General features: G+C 38.1%; 1 protein-coding gene across 2 annotated transcripts in view; it reads left to right on the top strand.

Moving 5' to 3' along the window:
• The first annotated feature begins 1,689 nt into the window (after positions 1–1,689).
• The window catches only part of KIAA2026 (KIAA2026 ortholog), a 126,311-nt gene continuing 108,845 nt past the window's right edge, over positions 1,690–19,155 (top strand). For both annotated transcript variants that reach the window (XM_053907883.1, XM_019439649.2), the window contains exon 1: positions 1,690–2,475. In XM_053907883.1, coding sequence (XP_053763858.1) covers positions 1,883–2,475 — 593 coding nt within the window. In that variant the 5' untranslated portion in view covers positions 1,690–1,882. The remainder of the gene's footprint in view (positions 2,476–19,155) is intronic.

Here is a 19,155-nt window from a genome sequence, read left to right as displayed (position 1 = left end):
AATCGGTTGCTTAATCTACTGAGCCACCCAGGCACCCCGAGATTTGCATCTTTCTAATAGAACATAAGAAAATACTAATATCTGCTTTATGGAACCATTACACTCTTTCACCCCACTTACTTTAAGCATTACCTAATTAAAGTGAATGAGGAGTTCACGTTTTAGACATTCAAAAGTAATTTTTAAATGTATGGTGACATTGTAAGGCTAACGACCTGACTAATACTGTGCAGCTTAGACTTGAAATATTTGAAAACTTTATAACCCCAAGGATTTTTAGTAAGTTTCCATTCCCTTCCTTTATTCTTAGCAGATCTCAAGAATGGAGGTGGGAATATGTTAATTTTAACTGAAAACAAGACATTACTTAAAATAGGAATTGGTCAAGAACTGGACCAGAGTTTTAGAAATTAACAGTTTTACAAATTATCTTTTTTTTTTTTTTGCATGTGAACATATGTTTTAGTTGGTCGAGTCCTTGCACCTGTTTTCTAAACTATAAAATTCTAGTTTTATATTAAAAACCCGGCAGTTACATGGGTGAAGGTGGGTACAGAAAATATGAAATTTACAACAGGATAGGATTTACATTTTGTGCCTTCTCACTATTCATTTGCCATTAACAAGGGTTTTATGGAGCAAGGTCCTTCAGAATTAATTTTAGTTTTTCTTTTTCTCCCCCCCCCCTTTTTTTTTTAACATTTATTTATTTTTGAGAGACAGAGCAAGAACAGTGGAGGGACAGAGAGAGAGGGAGATAAAGAATCTGAAGCAGGCTCCAGGCTGTGAGCTGTCAGCACAAAGCCTGACATGCGGCTCCAACGAAGGAACTGTGCGATCATGACTTGAGCCAGAGTTAGAAGCTTAACTGGCTGAAGCACCCAAGCGCCCCAGGATTAATTTTAGTTTTTAGGGCTTTTAGGGTCTTGCAAAAGAAAAAAAAAAAAAACTCTTTCGCTTTCTTTAAAAGCCCTTGGGCCTCTTCGGCAGTGTCGAGTACTCCTGCGCAGGCGCCTTGCTTCTCTCCCCACTCCGCCCCTTAACAGTAGTCTACATGCTGATGACATAATTGGTCCGCGCAACCTATAGGCCTCGGAGCCGGTCGCGCAACCCAAGTCAGTGCTTTTGCGTAGCTGGGCGAGACGCGAAGGGGGTGGGTGGGGCTGTTCCACTACGCATGCGCACCGTGGATGGGGACGGTGCCCTTTTTTTGCCTCTTTCCAGAGCCTGGGGGGTTGCTTGAGTGCCCTCCCTCTTCTTCTCCGCCCCTCCCCTTCCTTCCCCCCGCCCTCGGCCCAGCGGGACTTATAACTGACAGTTGTCGCCGGGGCCGTTCCGCGCGCCGCCTCCTCCTGCCCGGGTACCCCGCAGGTAGAGAGGGGGCGGGAGCGGGTGTGAGGGGAGAGGAGGAGGAGCCCCAGCCTCCGCAGCCCAGTGCTGCAGCCCCCTTCGGGGCGGCTAGAGAAGAATCCTCACTTCCTCTTCGTCCCCTCCCAACCCCCTTACGGCCGGCCCGGAGAGGGTGGGGCGCCGAGGCCGCGGCAGCCAGGCCTAGCCTGGCCGGTGAGGAGCAGGCGGGCGGGGCGCGAAGGGGTGAGGCAAAGGAGGGCCTGGCGCGCTCCGCCGCCGGGGGGAGGGGAGAGGAGGGCACCTAGGCTCTCCTCTTCTCTCCCCCCTCCCCAGCGCGGCATGTAACCCCGCCCCGCCGGCTACAAGCTCAGGACCCCCGCGGGTAGCGAGCGGAGCAGGCGGTTGAGAGGAAAGCCCAATGCGGCTGGGGCTGCGGGGCAAGGCCGAGCCCTAAGGAAGCGGCCCGCGCTCACGCGTTCCCCGGCGCCTCGATCGGCCTCTCCACACGGCCCGACGTGGTTCTGCCGGGGCCATGAGCGTGCCCGAGACGCCGGGGGAGATGGAGCCTGCCGGGGAGGAGGAGCGGCCGCCACCAGCGACCGAGGAAGAGGAAGACGAGGAGGAGATGGCAGTAGCGGTCCCGGCCTCAAGGCCGGCTCAAGGGAGGGGTACCTCTTCGCAGGAGGAGGAGGACGACGAAGAGGAGGAAGAAGAGGCGATGGTGGTCGGGGGCTGTGGCTGCAAGGAGCAGGACCTGACCTATGAGCTGCAGCAGGGCTACCGCATCCTGGGCGAGTTCCTGCAGGAGAAGCACCGGGGCCTCACTGCCCCCTTCCTGCAGCCCTTGGGGGGCGTTGCCTTCGGGGAGGCTGAGGTGGCTGAGGGGCCGCGCAGCGGGGGCCGGGGCGGTCGCGCCCTCCCGCCGCAGGTCGGGCAGGGCATGTGTCTGCTGCAGATGGAGGAGAAGTTCGCCGGCGGCCAGTACCGCGGCATCACCGAGTTCGTGGCGGACTTCAGGTTGATGCTGGAGACATGCTACCGCCTGCATGGAGTGGACCATTGGATCTCCAAACAGGGCCAGAAGCTAGAGATGATGCTGGAGCAAAAGTTGGCGCTTCTTTCTCGGTAAGTGAGTCCTGTCCCCAGTGGGACTGATGGAGTGACACAAACATCGTCGCACGTGTCCGAGGATGGGTTGGGCCAGGGGACGGGGGGCGTAGCTGTTACGTGCAGGGTTGGTGCTGCAGAACCCGGGAGGAGGAGCAGGCCTGAGTGGAGGCCCACAAGGGTGTGGTGGGTGTGTGGTGAATGTACGCATTCCCCAAATGGAAAGCTGAAAGGGAGTCGAGTCCTGAGCGCAGAAGAACAGGTAAAGTTTGTAGATAGAAAGTAATATGGTACCCATAGGAAGAATTCCGGGGGTAGGGTAGAGGGAAAGAAAGTTTTAGTGAGATGGGAGATGGACCCGCCACTTCTAGACAGTTTTAACATGACGTTAGAAAAAGGTTTTAGGATGAAGTATCGTTTGAAAAATGTGTTTGGCTTATGTAAAAAGATGGTCGTTTCAAACCGTTTAAAAAATGTATCTTTTTTTCACTACCCATGTCGACCGTCGGGAATTTACGGATTGTGTTTAAATGGTTAATGATTACTCTGGCGTATTCCTGATCTTTTCTCTCAGCTTCATATGAGGAGACCGAATTTTTGTGATAATAGTGGATGCATCAACACAAAATTTTTAAAACGTTTAGACTTTTGTGTTTATTCTACCAGAAATCAGAGTCATTTCAGATGGCACTGTGCTCTTGATATAATCCACACAAATAGCCAGAGTCAGTTATTTTTCTTTAGTCAGAGAAAATAATGTAACACAAGAGATACTAAAATAAACATATTTATAAATATATATTTGATGTGAACCAAATTAATTTCTCAAGTGGAAATTCTTCAGGAATAGAAAAATAATTGAATGTTGGAAATGGTAGTTGAAGTGGAATAGTAGTTTGATTCTTTACTAGCTGAGTGAACTTGAACAAGTCACTACCTTTTTGGCTTCAGATAATAATAGTATCTCATGGGGTTGCTGTAAGATTAAATGAGTTAATAAATGTAAAGTCAACAGTGTCAGTTCCATAATTAGTCTGATATAAGTTGTAACCATTACAATATTAGCAATAGTAGTTGAATAAATGAATATTTTCCTCATTTCCTGGGCCTTAAACTAGTGCTTTTATGGAATAGTTTCTGAGAAGTTGTAGGTTTTTGGTCCTTGATTTATTTTATTTTTATTTTATTATTTTATTTTATTTTATTTTATTTTATTTTATTTTATTTTATTTTATTTTATTTTATTTTATTTTACTTTGTTTTATTTTATTTTATTTATTTTTGAGAGAAAGGAAGAGAGAGAATCTTGAGCAGGCGCCACACTCAATGCAGTGCCTGACGTTGGGCTCGATCCCATTACCCTGGGATCATGACCTGAGCCTAAATTAAGAGTTTAATGCTTAACTGATTGAGCCAACCAGGTACCCCTGGACCTGGATTTATAATGGTAGTTTAAAAATAATCTAATATGTCGTTGGCTTCCCATACGATGTTTTCAAGACTATCAGTGACTTCTTTCACTGAAAACAATAGTTAACCTAGTGCTTGACTCATTAGAGGGCCTCTATTTAAGGAATTTCTTCTTGAATCCTTTCATAAAATACAATCATTTGGTAATGATTATTCACAGATTTGCTTTTAATACTTTATTTAATGTTATACTTGTGTAGTGTGTTTGTTACTATTGTCTCCACAGAGTCATTATAGTTATGACTTACAGAGAAAACCAATCCATTCACACGTCACTTTTTTAAGTGGTAAAATATACTCCAAGTTGATGTCACAGGATTTTAGACTTGGAAGGCACCATAGCGTTCATCTAGTCCAAGCATCCAGATTTACAAATGTGGAAATGGCTTTAGAATGAGATTGCATGAAAGTGCTAAGAAGTAGCGTATTGGTTTGGATGAATTACAGGTGTTTTCAAAAGTTTATGTGTATAATAAATACTTTTTGAGCCCGACAAAAGAACAAGAAGACTGTTGAACATAAAGTTAATTTCTAAATGCTTAGTTAGAATGATTCCTGGTGGCTAATGCTCAGAATGCTGTATTCCCATATGGTCTAATAGCATCCATACTTAGAAATTAAACTTAAGGGGCCCCTGGGTGGCTCAGTCGGTTAAGTGCCCAACTTTTGTTCAGGTCATTATCTCGCAGTTCATGAGTTCCAGCCCCAGGTTGGACTCTGTGCTGATGGCTAGGAGCCTTGAGCCTGCTTCGGATTCTGTGTCTCCCTCTCTCCTTTTGCCCCTACCCCGCTCATACTGTGTGTGTGTGTGTGTGTGTGTGTGTGTGTGTGTGTGTGTGTGTGCGCGCGCATGCACGCGTGTCTTAAAAATACACATTAAAGAAAAATTAAACTTAAGACATTCTCGGTTGACTCCATAGCTCAGGGGTTAGAGCACTGGTCTTGTAAACTTAAGATATTCTGTTGTTTATAAACATAATGACATAATGTATTTCTGACATTATTAGTTCAAGAGATAAAATTCTTGCATTTTAGTAGCAAAAACTAAAAATATGATGGTCTCAGATGAAGTTTTGAGTCCTTCAATTTTATTGTATTTGATGTAGGTAAACATTTTGTAATTAATTATTAATAAGTTTGCCAGACCACACTTGTTGAATTCATTTCTTTTTCTATAATAGCCTAAAATCTGAGTTATTACTAAATAAATGCTTTGAGTGGGCATAACTTTGAGAAAAGTGTGGGTTATAACTGGTATAAATTAAGATACATAGATGTTCCAGAACAACATTCTGTGAACCGGCCACATGAGTATGATTTTTAGCAGTTGACTCAGATACCTTGTTTGAAAACACATGGTATGTGGTATTTTAGTAATAAAAAAAAATCTCTTAGATATTATTTAAGTTTTCTTTTGTCTTATATATATTTGTAAAACATTGAATTCTTATTTTTAGATTATTGTAAGGAGAACTTTACAGCTGCTCCATATACTGCTGAGCTTTTAGCGAGCAAGAAATGAGGTACAGTAAAGAAAATGACACATTATCATGGTAGAGCAGCCCAATAGTTTTAGTACCCTGGACTATGGACACAGTGTTTAATTTGAATCTCAGTCTAAGTCATTTGTACTGTCAGAGTATTAGGCTAGATTATTTGTACAGTTTAGTATCTGCCAAAGCTAGACATTCAGCTTCCTGAGATCAAAAGATAAGCCCCAAGCCTATAAACATAGTTTAGTAGGGAAACAGAGACTTAAAAAGATAACGATTCTATAATGGACATATAGACAGGTACAAGGGGAATTTAAGAGGGAGACCTAAATCTGAATGGGAATAAGTGTGGGGATGGCAAGTGAGAAGAGGAAATGAGAAGGGGGAAAGAGATTAGGTAAAAGATAACGTAAAGACATTTATACCTGAACAGTTATTGAAGATTGCTGCTGTATATTTTTTGGAGGGCTTCAGGGTGGCATTGTAGAATGCTCAACTATAGTGAATGCAAGGTATGAAATGCAGTGTTTCTGGGAACTACAGGTGCTTCTGTATAGCTACGGTATGGTCTCCAGAGTAGAGTTTGCACCCCAGCAGGTATGCAGGATGATTGACTGGGGTGAAGGAAGAAAATATTACAATTTCAGTATATTTGTTTTTTTTTTTAATTCTTTTTAAATCTCTATTTTAGTTTACTTTTTGGTGTATATAATAGCATTGCATGTATAAAGTATAAACTTATAAATATACTTTTATATATAAATATATATTAGTGACATATAACAATTTGTTTTATGTATATATTATTTATGATAGAACTAGGATTAAGATTTAGGCAACAAATCTATTCTCAAAGTTTTATATGTATATATATATATATATATATATATATATATATATACATACACATATACATATACATATATATAGTGGCTAATATACAATGTGTACAGTGTGCTCTTGGTTTTTGGGGTGGATTCCCGTTGTTTATTGCTTACATACAACACCCACTGCTCATCCCAACAAGTGCCCTCCTCAATGCCCATCACCCATTTTCCCCTCTCCCCCACACTCCCATCAACCCTCAGTTCTCTGTATTTAAGTCTTTTATGGTTTGCCTCCTCCCTCTCTGTTTGTAACTGTTTTTTTCCCCCCTTCCCTTCCCTCATGGTCTTCTGTTAAGTTTTTCAAGATCCACTTATGACTGAAAACATGTGACATCTGTCCTTCTCTGACTGACTTATTTCACTCCGCATAGTACCTTCTAGTTCCATTGACATTGCTGCAAATGGCATGAATTCTTTCTCATTGCCAAGTAGTATTCCATTGTATATATAAATTGCATCTTTATCCATTCATCAGTTGATGGACATTTAGGCTCTTTCCATAATTTGGCTATTGTTGAAAGTGCTGCTATAAACATTGGGGTACAAGTGCCCCTAGGCATCAGCACTCCTGTATCCTTCGAATAAATTCCTAGTAGTGCCATTGCTGGGTCATAGGTAGTTCTATTTTTAATTTTTTGAGGAACCTCTACACTGTTTCCAGAGCGGCTGCACCAGTTTGCATTCCCACCAACAGTGCAAGAGGGTTCCCATTTCTCCACATCCTGTCCAGCATCTACAGTCTCCTGATTTGTTCATTTTAGCCACTCTGACCAGTGTGAGGTGGTATCACCTCACAGTGTGGCTTTGATTTGTATTTCCCTGATGAGGAGTGACGTTGAGCATCTTTTCATGTGTCTGTTGGCCATCTGGATGTCTTCTTTGGAAAAGTGTTCATGTCTTCTGCCCATTTCTTCACTGGATTGTTTTTCTGGTGTTGAGTTTGGTAAGTTCTTTTGTAGATTTTGGATACTAACTCTTCTTCCGATATGTCATTTGCAAATGTCTTTTCCCATTCCATCGGTTGCCTTTTAGTTTTGTTGATTGTTTCCCTTGCAGTGCAGAAGCTTTTTCTCTTCATGAGGTCCCAATAGTTCATTTTTACTTTTAAGTCTCTTGCCTTTGGAGACGTGTCAAGCAAGAAATTGCTGTGACTGAGGTCAAAGAGGTTGTTGCCTGCTTTCTTCTCTAGGGTTTTGATGGTTTCCTGTCTCACATTTAGGTCTTTCATCCATTTTGACTTTATTTTTTGTGAATGGTGTAAGAAAGTGGTCTAGTTTCATTCTTCTGCATGTTGCTGTCCAGTTCTCCCAGCACCATTTGTTAAAGAGACTGTCTTTTTTTCCATTGGATATTCTTTCCTGCTTTGTCAAAGATTAGTTGGCCATACATTTGTGAGTCCAATTCTGGGTTTTCTATTCTATTCCTTTGGTCTATGTGTCTGTTTTTGTGCCAATACCATACTGTCTTGATGATTATAGCTTTGTAGTAGAGGCTAAAGTCTGGGATTGTGATGCCTCCTGCTTTGGTTTTCTTCTTCAATATTACTTTGGCTATTTGGGGCCTTTTCATACAATACAGATTCCACACAAAGGTTAGGATTGTTCTAGCTTTGAGAATTATGCTGGTGCAACTTTGATTGGGATCTCATTTAATGTGTAGATTGCTTTGGGTAGTATTGACATTTTAACAATACTTATTCTTCCAATCCATGAGCATAGAATGTTCTTGTGTCTTCAGTTTCGTTCATAAGCTTTCTATAGTTTTCAGCATACAGGTCTTTTACATCTTTGGTTAGGTTTATTCCTAGATATTTTATGGTTCTTGATGCAATTGTAAATTGGGTCAGTTTCTTTGTTTCTCTTTCTTTTACTTCGTTATTGGTGTATAAAAATGCAACCGATTTCTGTACCTTGACTTTGTATCCTGCGACTTTGCATTCATGTATCACTTCTGGGAGTCTTTTGGTGGAGTCTTTCAGGTTTTCCATGTAGAGTATCCTGTCGTCTGCAAAAAGTGAAAGTTTAACTTCTTCTTTGCCAGTTTTGAGGCCTTTTATTTCATTTTGTTGTCTGATTGCAGATGCTAGGACTTCCATCACTATGTTAAACAACAGTGGTGAGATTGGACATCCCTGTCGTCTTCTTGATCTCAGGGGGAAAGCTCTCAGTTTTTCCCTATTGGGGATGAGATTAGTTGTGGGCTTTTCATAGATGGCTTTTATGATGTTTAGGTATGTTCCTTCTATCCTGACTTTCTTTAGGGTTTTTATTAAGAAAGGATGCTACGTTTTGTCAAATGCTTTTACTGCATCTATCGACAGTATCATGTGGTCTTGTTCTTTCTTTTATTAATGTGATGTATCACACTGACTGATTTGCGAATATTGAACCAGCCCTGCAGCCCAGGAATAAATCCCACTTGATCATGGTGAATAGTTCTTTTTATATGTTGTTGAATTTGATTTGCTAGTATCTTGTGAATTTTTGCATCCATGTTCATCAGGGATATTGGCCTGTAGTTCTCCTTTTTCGTGGAGTCTCTGTCTGGTTTGGGAATCAAGGTAATTCTGGCTTCATAGAATGAGTCCGGAAGTTTTCCTTCTGTTTCTGTTTTTTGGAACAGCTTGAGAAGGATAGGTATTAATTCTCCTTTAGATGTCTGGTAGAATTCCTCTGGGAAGCCATCTGGTCTAGGACTTTTATTTATTGGGAGAAATTTGGTAACTGATTGAATTTCTTCACTAGTTATGGGTCTGTTCAAATTTTCTATTTCTTCCCGTTTGAGTTTTGGTACCGTGTGGGTGTCTAGGAATTTGTCCATTTCTTCCTGGGTGTCCAGTTGGTTGGCATATAATTTTTCATAGTATTCTCTGATAATTGCTTGTATTTCTGAGGGATTGGTTGTAATAAATTCATTTTCATTTGTGTTTTTATCTATTTGGGTCCACTCTCCTTTTTGAGGTGTCTGGCTAGGAGTTTATCAGTTTTCTTTATTTTTTCAAAAAACCAGCTCTTAGTTTCATTGATCTGTTCTACTGTTTTTTGTTGTTGTTGTTGTTGTTGTTTTGATTCTATATTGTTTATTTCTGCTCTGATCTTTATTATTTCTCTTCTTCTGCTGGGTTTGGTGTTTCTTTGCTGTTCTGCTTCTAGTTCCTTTAGGTGTGCTGTTAGATTTTGTTTTGGGGATTTTTCTGTTTTTTGAGATAGGCCTGGATTGCAGTGTATTTTTCTCTTAGGGCTACCTTTGCTGCATCCTAAAGGGTTTACATTGATGTATTTTCATTCCATTTTTTTCCATATATTTTTAAATTTCTTCTTTAATTGCCTGGTTGACCCATTCATTCTTTAGTCGAATGTCCTTTAACTTCCATGCATTTGGAAGTTTTCCAAACTTTTTCCTGTGGTTGATTTCAAGTTTCATAGCATTGTGATCTGAAAGTATGTATGATCTCAATTCTTTTGTATTTATTGAGGGCTGTGTTGTGATCTATCTTGGAGAATGTTCCATGTGCACTCCAGAAGAATGTATATTCTGTTGCTTTAGGATGAAAAGTTCTAAATATATCTGTCAAGTCCATCTGGTCCAGTGTATTATTCAGAGCCATTGTTTGTTTATTGATTTTCTGTCTAGATGATCTGTCCATTGTTGTAAGTGGAGTATTAAAGTCCCCTGCAGTTACCACATTCTTACCAGTAAGATTGCTTATGTTTGTGATCAGTTGTTTTATATATTTGGGTGCTTCTGAATTCAGTGCATAAACATTTAGTTAGCTCTTTACAACTGTCACAACTTTACTGTCTTCTAGGGAACTTGAATATAAATGCACTGTATGAGAGTTAGTGACCCAGGGAGCCTTCTGTTTTGCCTGTGCTGAGAAGTGATTGCTTCTGTATGATAAGGAATAGCTGTAGTGGTAGTAAGATGTTCAGCAGAGCAGTCCTAACTTAGTAAAAATGCTTATCAAAATTGTTGACGTTGGTAAGGCACTGAGTGCTATTTTCTTGTAAATAAAAACTTAACCTTTGTGTGTACCTTAGAGAAAATCAAGAAATGGAAAATTATTCTAAGCAAAATATTCTTATTAAAAATTAATTATGATAGTCTGCAGTTCTTTTGGAAATTTAATTTTTTTATTTGGTGCCACTTCAGTTACAAATATAGGCCTTGAAAGTTTTTTTTGTTGTTTTTATAAGGACTTTTGCAATTCCTGTTGAACTTGCCATCTTGCATTTTGCTAATGAATGCCTTCTTGTTTAATCCTTTGCTTTCACTTTCCCCTCTCCATCTATTTGGTGAATGAAATAGTTTAGATCACTTCGTACTTATAACTTTTCTCCTTTCCACTCTATTGTGCTATTACTTAAACTGTTTATCTTTTGAGTCTTCCTTTGGCTGTGTTTTTCATTATAACTGGATAATCTCTGAAGTTATGCCTTTAGATCTTCTTAAATCTATTCTTGTATGGCAAGAGCATTTATTTTTTATAACTTTATCAGTAAGACTCTCAAATCAATATTTTGAGCTTTCCCTTTTGTTTTAGTTTCATATTTCTGTCCACAGAACTTTTCCAATGGGTTGTACAACTATTGTATCTGAAAATGTTAAAAACTAAGTTTATTTCTAACCCAGATCTCCTTCTAATTTTTCTGTTTTTCTTTTCAGCTTTCTCATTCTTCTCCGTGGTGTCACTATTGTTTCAATCTGAATATATCAAATTCATCTTTGATTCTTACACTTTTCATTCAGTACATACACACTATCATCATGTTCATTGCTGAGTTCCTGTTGCTCAGCAAATATTTTGAATGAATGAATAACAGGAATGAATATAATTAGTATTTCTCTACTCTTTCCTACTGATGTAAAACTGTTCTTTCTGTAAAGTCCAAGTCCTTGTTGAGAAAGTAATCACACAGTATAGAGCAGTTGAGTAAATATGAATGAAAAAATATCATATGGGAAGCTGGGAAGATGGCAGAGCTGGGAAGATGGCAGAGCAGGAGGACCCTAAGTTTGCCTTGTCCCACAGATACAACTAGGTAACATATCATATCAATGTAAATACCCCAGAAAACTACTGGAAGACTGGCAGAACAAATTCTACAGCTAAAGGTAGAGAACAGGCCACATGAAAGAGGGTAGGAAGGGTGGAGATGCAGTGGGAAGCAAAATCCTGGCCATCGCGGGCAGTAGGAAGTCACAAGTGCGGAAAAGGGCAAGAAACAGAGTATCACCCTGGGGAGTCTGCATGGGAAAGCTGAATCCCTATAACATTTAGCTTTGAAAATGAGAGGGGCTGAATTCGTGGGTTCTTATAACTAACGGAACATAAAGTTTGGAATTTTGAAAATCAGTGGGCTTGGTTCTGGGAGAGCTCAGGATGTTAGGAAGCTGAGACCCTCCCTTAAAGAGACACCTTGACAAGTGTAATATTCCCATTATAGGTATTTCAGAATAAGAAGAGAGAGAAAAGGGAGCAGAAAACTTATTTGAAGAAATAATAGCTGTAGACTTCCCTAATCTATTGGGGAAGGGCACAGATATGCAGATCCAGGAGGCACAGAGATCCCCCAACAAAATCAACCCAAGGAGGTCCACACCAAGACAAATAGTAATTAAGGTGGCAAAAATTAGTGACAATTTTTTTTTTTAAGTGGCAAGAGAAAAGAGATACAAACAAGGGAAACTTCATGAGTTTGCCTGTCAGCAGATTTTTCAGCAGAAACATTATAAGCCAGAAGAGAAGGGCATGAAATATGTAAGGCGCTGAAAATGAAAGATCTGCAGCCCAGAATACTGTACCCAGTTAAGACTATCATTCAGAATATAAGGAGAGATAAGAGAGTTTCTCAGACAGAAACTAAAGGAGTTCATGACCACTTAATCAGTCCTACTAGAAATCTTTGAGTGGAAAAGAAAGACTATAAATAAGAGAATGAAGAGTAGGAAACACAAAAGCAGTAAAAATAAGTATATGTAAAAATCAGTCAAGAGATTCACAAAATAAGAGGATGTAAAATAACAGTATATACCTAAAATGTAAGGGGAAGAGGAATAAAGAACAGGTTTAAATTTATGAGACCACATATACAGAAGATATTATATGCAAACTGAATGGTAACCACAAATTCAAAAACCAGTAATAGAGATGTAAAGAATAAAAGAAAGAAATTTAAGTCTATCACCAAAGAAACCAGCAAACCATGAGAGAAAGACAAGAAAGGATCAGAGAAAAATTTCAATAACTATTTTGAATGTAAATGCTCTAATCAAAAGGCACAGTGTGACAGAGTAGATAAAAAACAAGACCAATCTATGCTGCCTACAGGAGAGTCATTTCAGAAGAAAAGATGCCTGCAGATTGAAAGTAGGGGATAGAGAAACATTTATCATGCAAATCGTTGTCAAAACAAAGATAGGATAGCAATATTTATATTGGACAAACTAGACTTTAAAACAAAGACTGTAACAAGAGAGAAGGATACTATATAATAATCCTACAAGAACATATAACAGTTATAAATATGCACCCCACATGGGAGCACCCCAATACATAAAAAAATAACAAATATAACGGAACTCAACAATAATAAAACAACAATAGTAGGGGACTTTAACACCCCACTTACATCAGTGAACAGATCATCTAAACAAAATCAACAAGGAAACTGGCTTTGAATGACACATTGAACCAGATAGATTTAGCATATATACTCAGAGTGCTCCACCCTAAAACAGCAGAATACATATTCTTTTCAAGGGCACATGGAATATTCTCCAGAATAGAGCATATATTAGGCCACAAAACAACTCTCAAGAAATTCAAAAAGATAGAAGTCATATGATGCATGTTTTCTGACAATGCTATGAAACTAGAAATCAACCACAATAAAAAATCTGGGAAGACCACAAACACGTGGAGGTTTAATAATATGCTAGTAAACAATGGGGCAACCAGAAATCAAGAAGAAACAAAAAATTACATGGAGACAAAAATAGAAACAAAATGGTCCAGAATCTTTAGGATGCAGAAAAGCAGTTCTAAGAGAGAAATTTATAGCAATACAGGCCTCCTTAAGAAGCAAGACAAATCTCAAACAACCTAACCTTACAGCTAAATGAGATAGAAAAAAGAACAAACAAATCCAAATCCAGCAGAAGGAAGCAAACAGTGAAGATTAGAGCAAAAACAAATGATACAAAACTAAGAAAGCTAGGAGCTTGTTCTTTGAAAAGATCAATAAAATTCATAATCCCCTAGCCAGACTCATCAAACAAACATAAAACAACAACAACAACAAAAAAACCCCAAAACTCAAAATCACAAATGAGAGAGGAGAAATAACAACCAACACCACAGAAATACAATTACAGGAGAATATTATGAAAAAACTGTATGCCAACAAATTGGACAAACTTAGAAGAAGTGGATAAATTTGTGGAAACATAACTAACCAAATTAGAATCAGGAAGAGATAGAAAGTTTGAATAGACTGAACTGGCAAATAAATTGAATCAGTAACCAAACAACCACCCAAAAACACAAGTCAAAGACCAGATGGCTTCACAGTTGAATTCTACCAAACATCTAAAGAATTAATAGGTATTCTTCTCCAAGTATTTCAAAAAATAAAAAAGGAAGGAAAACTAACAAACTAATTCTGTGAGGCCAGCATTATCCTGATAGCAAAACCAGATAAAGACACCACTACAAGAGAGAACTGCAGGCTATTATCTGTGATGAACATAGATGCAAAAATTCTCAATAAATACTAGCAAACCGAATTAAACAATACGTTCAGAAAGCCATTCACCTACATAAAATAAAATAAAAAAATCATTTGCCACAATCAAGTGGAATTTATTTCTTGGTTGCAAGGGTGGTTCAGTGTTTCCGAATCACTTAATGTGATACGTCAATAAGGGAAGGGATACAAATCATATCATATCAGTAGATGCACAAAAACATTTGACAAAATACAATATCCATTCACAATAAAAACCCTCAACAAAGTAGGTCCAGAGGGAATATATGTCAACATAATAAAGGCTTTATATGAAAAACCAACAGCTAACCTCATTCTCAGTGGGGAAAAACTGAGAGCTTTTTGGCTAAGGTCAGGGGGAAGACAAGGATGTCCACTCTCAAACTGCTATTCAACATAGTACTGGAAGTCCTATCCACAGCAATCAGACAACAAAAAGAAAAGGAATCCAAATTGGCAAGGAAGAAGTGAAACTTTCACTATTTGCAGATGAAATGATACTGTATATGGAAAATCCGAAAGACTCCACCAAAAAAGCTAGAACAAACAGTTCTAACATTTATATGAAATCACGAAAGACCCCAAATAGCCAAAGCACTATTGAAAAAGAAGCAAACCTGGAAGCATCACAATTCTAGACTTCAAGTTATTACAAATCTGTAGTAATCAAAACAGTATGATGCTGTCACAAAAATAAACACACAGATCAGTGGAACAGAATAGAAAACCCAGAAATAAACCCAAACTTTACGGTCAATTAATTTTGACAAAATAGGAAAGAATGTCCAATGGGAAAAGGACAGTCTCTTTAACAAATGGTATTGGGAAAACTGGACAGCAACATGCAAAAGAAAGAAGCTGGACCACTTTCTTACACCTATTAAAAAATAAATTCAAAATGGATTAAAGACCTAACTGGGAGACCTGAAACCATCAAAATCCTAGAAAAGAACACAAGTAGTAACTTCTTTGACATCAGCCATAGCAACTTTTTCCTGGATATGCATTGTGAGGCAAGGGAAACAAAAGCAAAAATACACTTTTGGGACTACATAAAAATAAAGAGCATTTGCACAGTGAAGGAAATCAAACTGAAAGGCAAGTCGAACAAAACTGAAAGGCAACTTCTACAGAATGGAAGAAGATATTTGGAAATGACATAAAGGGTCAGTATCAAAAATATATAAAGAACTTATGAAACTCAATGCGGAAAAAAAAAAACCCAATTAAAAAATGGGGAAGACATGAACAGACATTTCTCCAAAGAAGAGTACATATGGCCAATAGACACATAAAAGAATGCTCAACATGACTGATCATCAGAGAAATGCAAATCAAAACTATAATGAGATATCCCATCACACCTGTCAGAATGGCTAAAATCAACAGCACAAGAAACAACAGGTATTGGCAAGGATGTGGAGAAAAAGGAACATTTGTGCATTGTTGGTGGGAATTCACGCTGGTGGAGCCACTGTGGAAAACAGTATGGAGGTTCCTCAAAAGTTAAAAATAGAACTAAGATTCAGCATTTTCACTATGGGGTGTTTATTCAAAGAATACAAGAACACTAATTCAAAGGGATACATGCACCCTGATGTTTATAGTAGCATTATCTACGGTAGCAAATTTTTATCGTAGAAACCCAAGTGTCCATCAGCTGATGAATGGATAAAGAATAATGGTATGTATCTACAGTGGAATATTATTCAGTCATAAAAACAAAGGAAATCTTGTTATTTGCAGTGACATGGATGCAAGCTAGAGAATATAATGGTAGGCAAAATAAGTCAGAAAAAGACAAATACTATATGATTTCACTTGTGGAATTTAAGAAAAAAAAACAAGCAAAAGGAAAAAAAGACAAACCAGGAAACAGACTCTTAACTATAGAGAACAAATTGATGGTTATCAGGGAGGAGGTGAGTGGAAGAATGGGTGAAATAGAGGATGGGGCTTAAGGAGTATACTTGTGATGAGCACTAGGTGATGTATGGAATTGTTGAATCAGTATTGTATACCTAAAACTAATATAACAGCATATGTTAACTATACTGGAATTCAAATAAAAAAAATTCATAAAAATATTTTAGGTTTAAAATAAATCATTTAATTATTTATTTTTGAGAGAGTGTGAATGGGGGAGGGGCAGAGAGAGAGGGAGACAGAAAATCCCGAGCAGGCTTCATGCTGTGAGTGCAAGAAAGATGGAATGCCTGAGACAGATAATTGGTTAAGAGAGATGAGATCAGCAGTTTGTCAGGTATGATGGGTCCCAACTACCTGATATGTGGATAGCTAAAAGGCTGAATTATATTAGTGCAAATGAAGGAATCAAATAAGAGATTGGAGATCTGGATGATGATGGGTTAAAAATGCAAGGGGAATAAGAGTAATAACTGGGAGAATAGGTAAGGAAGATCAAGTAAGAAATAAATTTCATAGTCTAATAAATACCTTTTTTTGTAGGCATGAAGACTTTTTTTCTTAAAACTTTTCTGGATATTCAGTACAGCTGAATATGAGAGTACTTGTTTCCAAACTTTTATGATCTGGCTTCCCAAGCAGAAAATATTTTGAATAGGTACCCCCAATGTATCTATATTTATTTATCAATCATTTAATCATATTCTGTACTATTATATTTTGTATATTGTAAAGTGTTACAATCTAAATACTTAAACATGAGAGATAAGCATATTTTAAAATAAGCGTTAACATTAATGTTACAAAACGTTAGTTTTGGTGAGGACATTGTGATATTTCATTAGTTTTGAAAATCTTGGTTAATACTTGACTGTAGAACTATTTGAAAGTTTTGTTTTATATTAAATTTATTTTAATACTTAGCTTTAATGACTTTTGTAGTTCAGAGCTCATAAAGATGCATACATCCAGATGGAATGGCATTGTAAGCTGGGCTGACCATATTAGACAGGCAAAAGTTTTTGTTGAAATAAACCAATGAGAGTTTTGTCTTCCCTAATTTCAAATAGTTGTTCTTGAAGTCTAATAATACTACGGTTCTACTTTGATGGATAATTTTCATTTGCCCATCCAAATCTATTCTCCACTTTTGTGCACTGTGCTGTGTCCCAGGAGGCTGATTTCTAAGGACTGCATCAACTGGTCTGCCTTGTGTTCTGGCTTTTGATTGGGTTCAGTCAATGGGAGGCACTGACAGGAGGACTGGAGAGAGGTCAGGATAGCCTAATGGCTTTCTCTTTGCTGGGCTATATGTCATCAGTAACTGTGCTCCATCATTCTGTGGCCCTCTTCTGTAATTATAGCTTCCTTTGTTCTATCTATATCTTCCTTTGTTCTATTTTGACTGAAACTCTTTATTTAGAATATTTTTAAACAGATAATTTTGTTTCCAAGTTTTAGTTGTACAGATAGAGTTTTTATAGGTGACACATTTCTTGGTTTTGATAGCAACAACGAAAATCACATAATATGGGAAACTTTTTCAAACATCTGTTTTTTTGGGGTGGGCAGTGTTAGTGCATGTATTAACCATAAGTAAAGCTTAAATAGCAATTTACTTCTTTATTAATACTTGAATAATTTGAAACAGAATTAAGCCTCTGAATTCTGAAATTTGGAATGTGTTAACAACACAGAAAAGACCTTTGATGCTTTATGTGAAAAAAACAAAAACAAAGGGTAACTAAAACTCAATGAGTCCACTGTAATTATTGCTTAGCTTTTGCTTATAGCTAGCAATCTGTTATTTTCAAACTATTGCCAGAGTGATTTCATAAACTAATTTTCCTAATAGTACAAAAGCTTGAATTTTGGAAAGGGAGAGTTAGTGTATGATTTGATTGTTGATTGGTTGTCTGACAATTCTTATTTGGAGGTGAGATTTATTTTTGTCTTATTGTATTTTATTCTCTGATAAATGAAACCCAAGTAGTTAGTAACAATTGTTTGATAGGTATTTCACTCTGGAGAAAATAGATGGCTGCAACTTTTCAACTTGAATTATGTCTGTAAATTTAAAATGAAAAATAGCTTGGCTTGTATCCTTCCATATGTCTTGTGTGTGTGTGTGTGTGTGTGTGTGTGGCTCTGAAGTTACATCCATTAAAAAAACAAAATCCTTATTCTCCTGGAGCTTTTATTCTGGTGAGTTGAAAAATTACCAAATAAATAGGTAATTATACAATATAATGTCGTGGTAAACAGGAAGGAAAAGAAATGGGTAAGGGAACAGAGTAACAAGGGATCCTTTACCAGTTATGATGGTCAGGGAAGTCCTCTCAGGAAGTCCTCTCAACTGCTGTTGAACAGATGTTAGGATAAAGTGATAATGCCTAGCCATACAGATACCTGGGGGAAGAGTGCCTGAAGTGAGGATGAGCTTGATCAAAGGCAAAGCTGATATTGGTGTGACTAAGAATAACAGAGACATTTGTGGCCAGAACACAAAGAGCAATGAGCAAAATGGTATAAAATGAGGTCTGGAGTGGTTGATGAGGGTCATATCACACTGGTCTTATAGGCCATCAGAATTTTGGTTTTTATTTTAAGTGTAACTGAAAGGCTTTGGAGGAGACAGAGCAGGGGGATGACATGATCTGATTACCTTTCAAAAGGATGACCTGGGTTGCTGCATGAAGAATAGACTGTAAAGAGATCAGAGTAGAAGCCAGGGTGCCTGTCACAAAGAGATTGCAGTAGTCAGATGAGACTTTGAACTTGTATACAAACACACATGCTACTTGGTGCCATATATATGTTTACATATACTTATTTATATATGATTGCTTTTGGCTTAAAAGATATATTCAGAATTTTTTTCACATTCAGCAATGTAATGTAGACATCTTTTATAGTGAGTACATACAGACTTCCTTACTCCTTTTGATGGATGGATGTTATTCCATGTTATGGTACACATTATTTAATCCATGTTGTATAAAAGGACATTTATGTTTACAGGTTATTCTTTTTACTTTTTTATTTAAGTTTACCTATTTATTTTGAGAGAGACAGAGACAGCATGAGCAGGAGAGGGGCAAAGAGAGAGGGAGAGAGATAATCCCAAGCAGGCTCTATGCTGCCAGCTGCAGA

Source organism: Panthera pardus, unplaced genomic scaffold (genome assembly GCF_024362965.1).
Source record: "Panthera pardus isolate Hobbes unplaced genomic scaffold, ASM2436296v1 HiC_scaffold_20, whole genome shotgun sequence".
NCBI lineage: Eukaryota > Metazoa > Chordata > Mammalia > Carnivora > Felidae > Panthera > Panthera pardus.
This window is presented reverse-complemented; position numbering and strand designations above follow the sequence as displayed.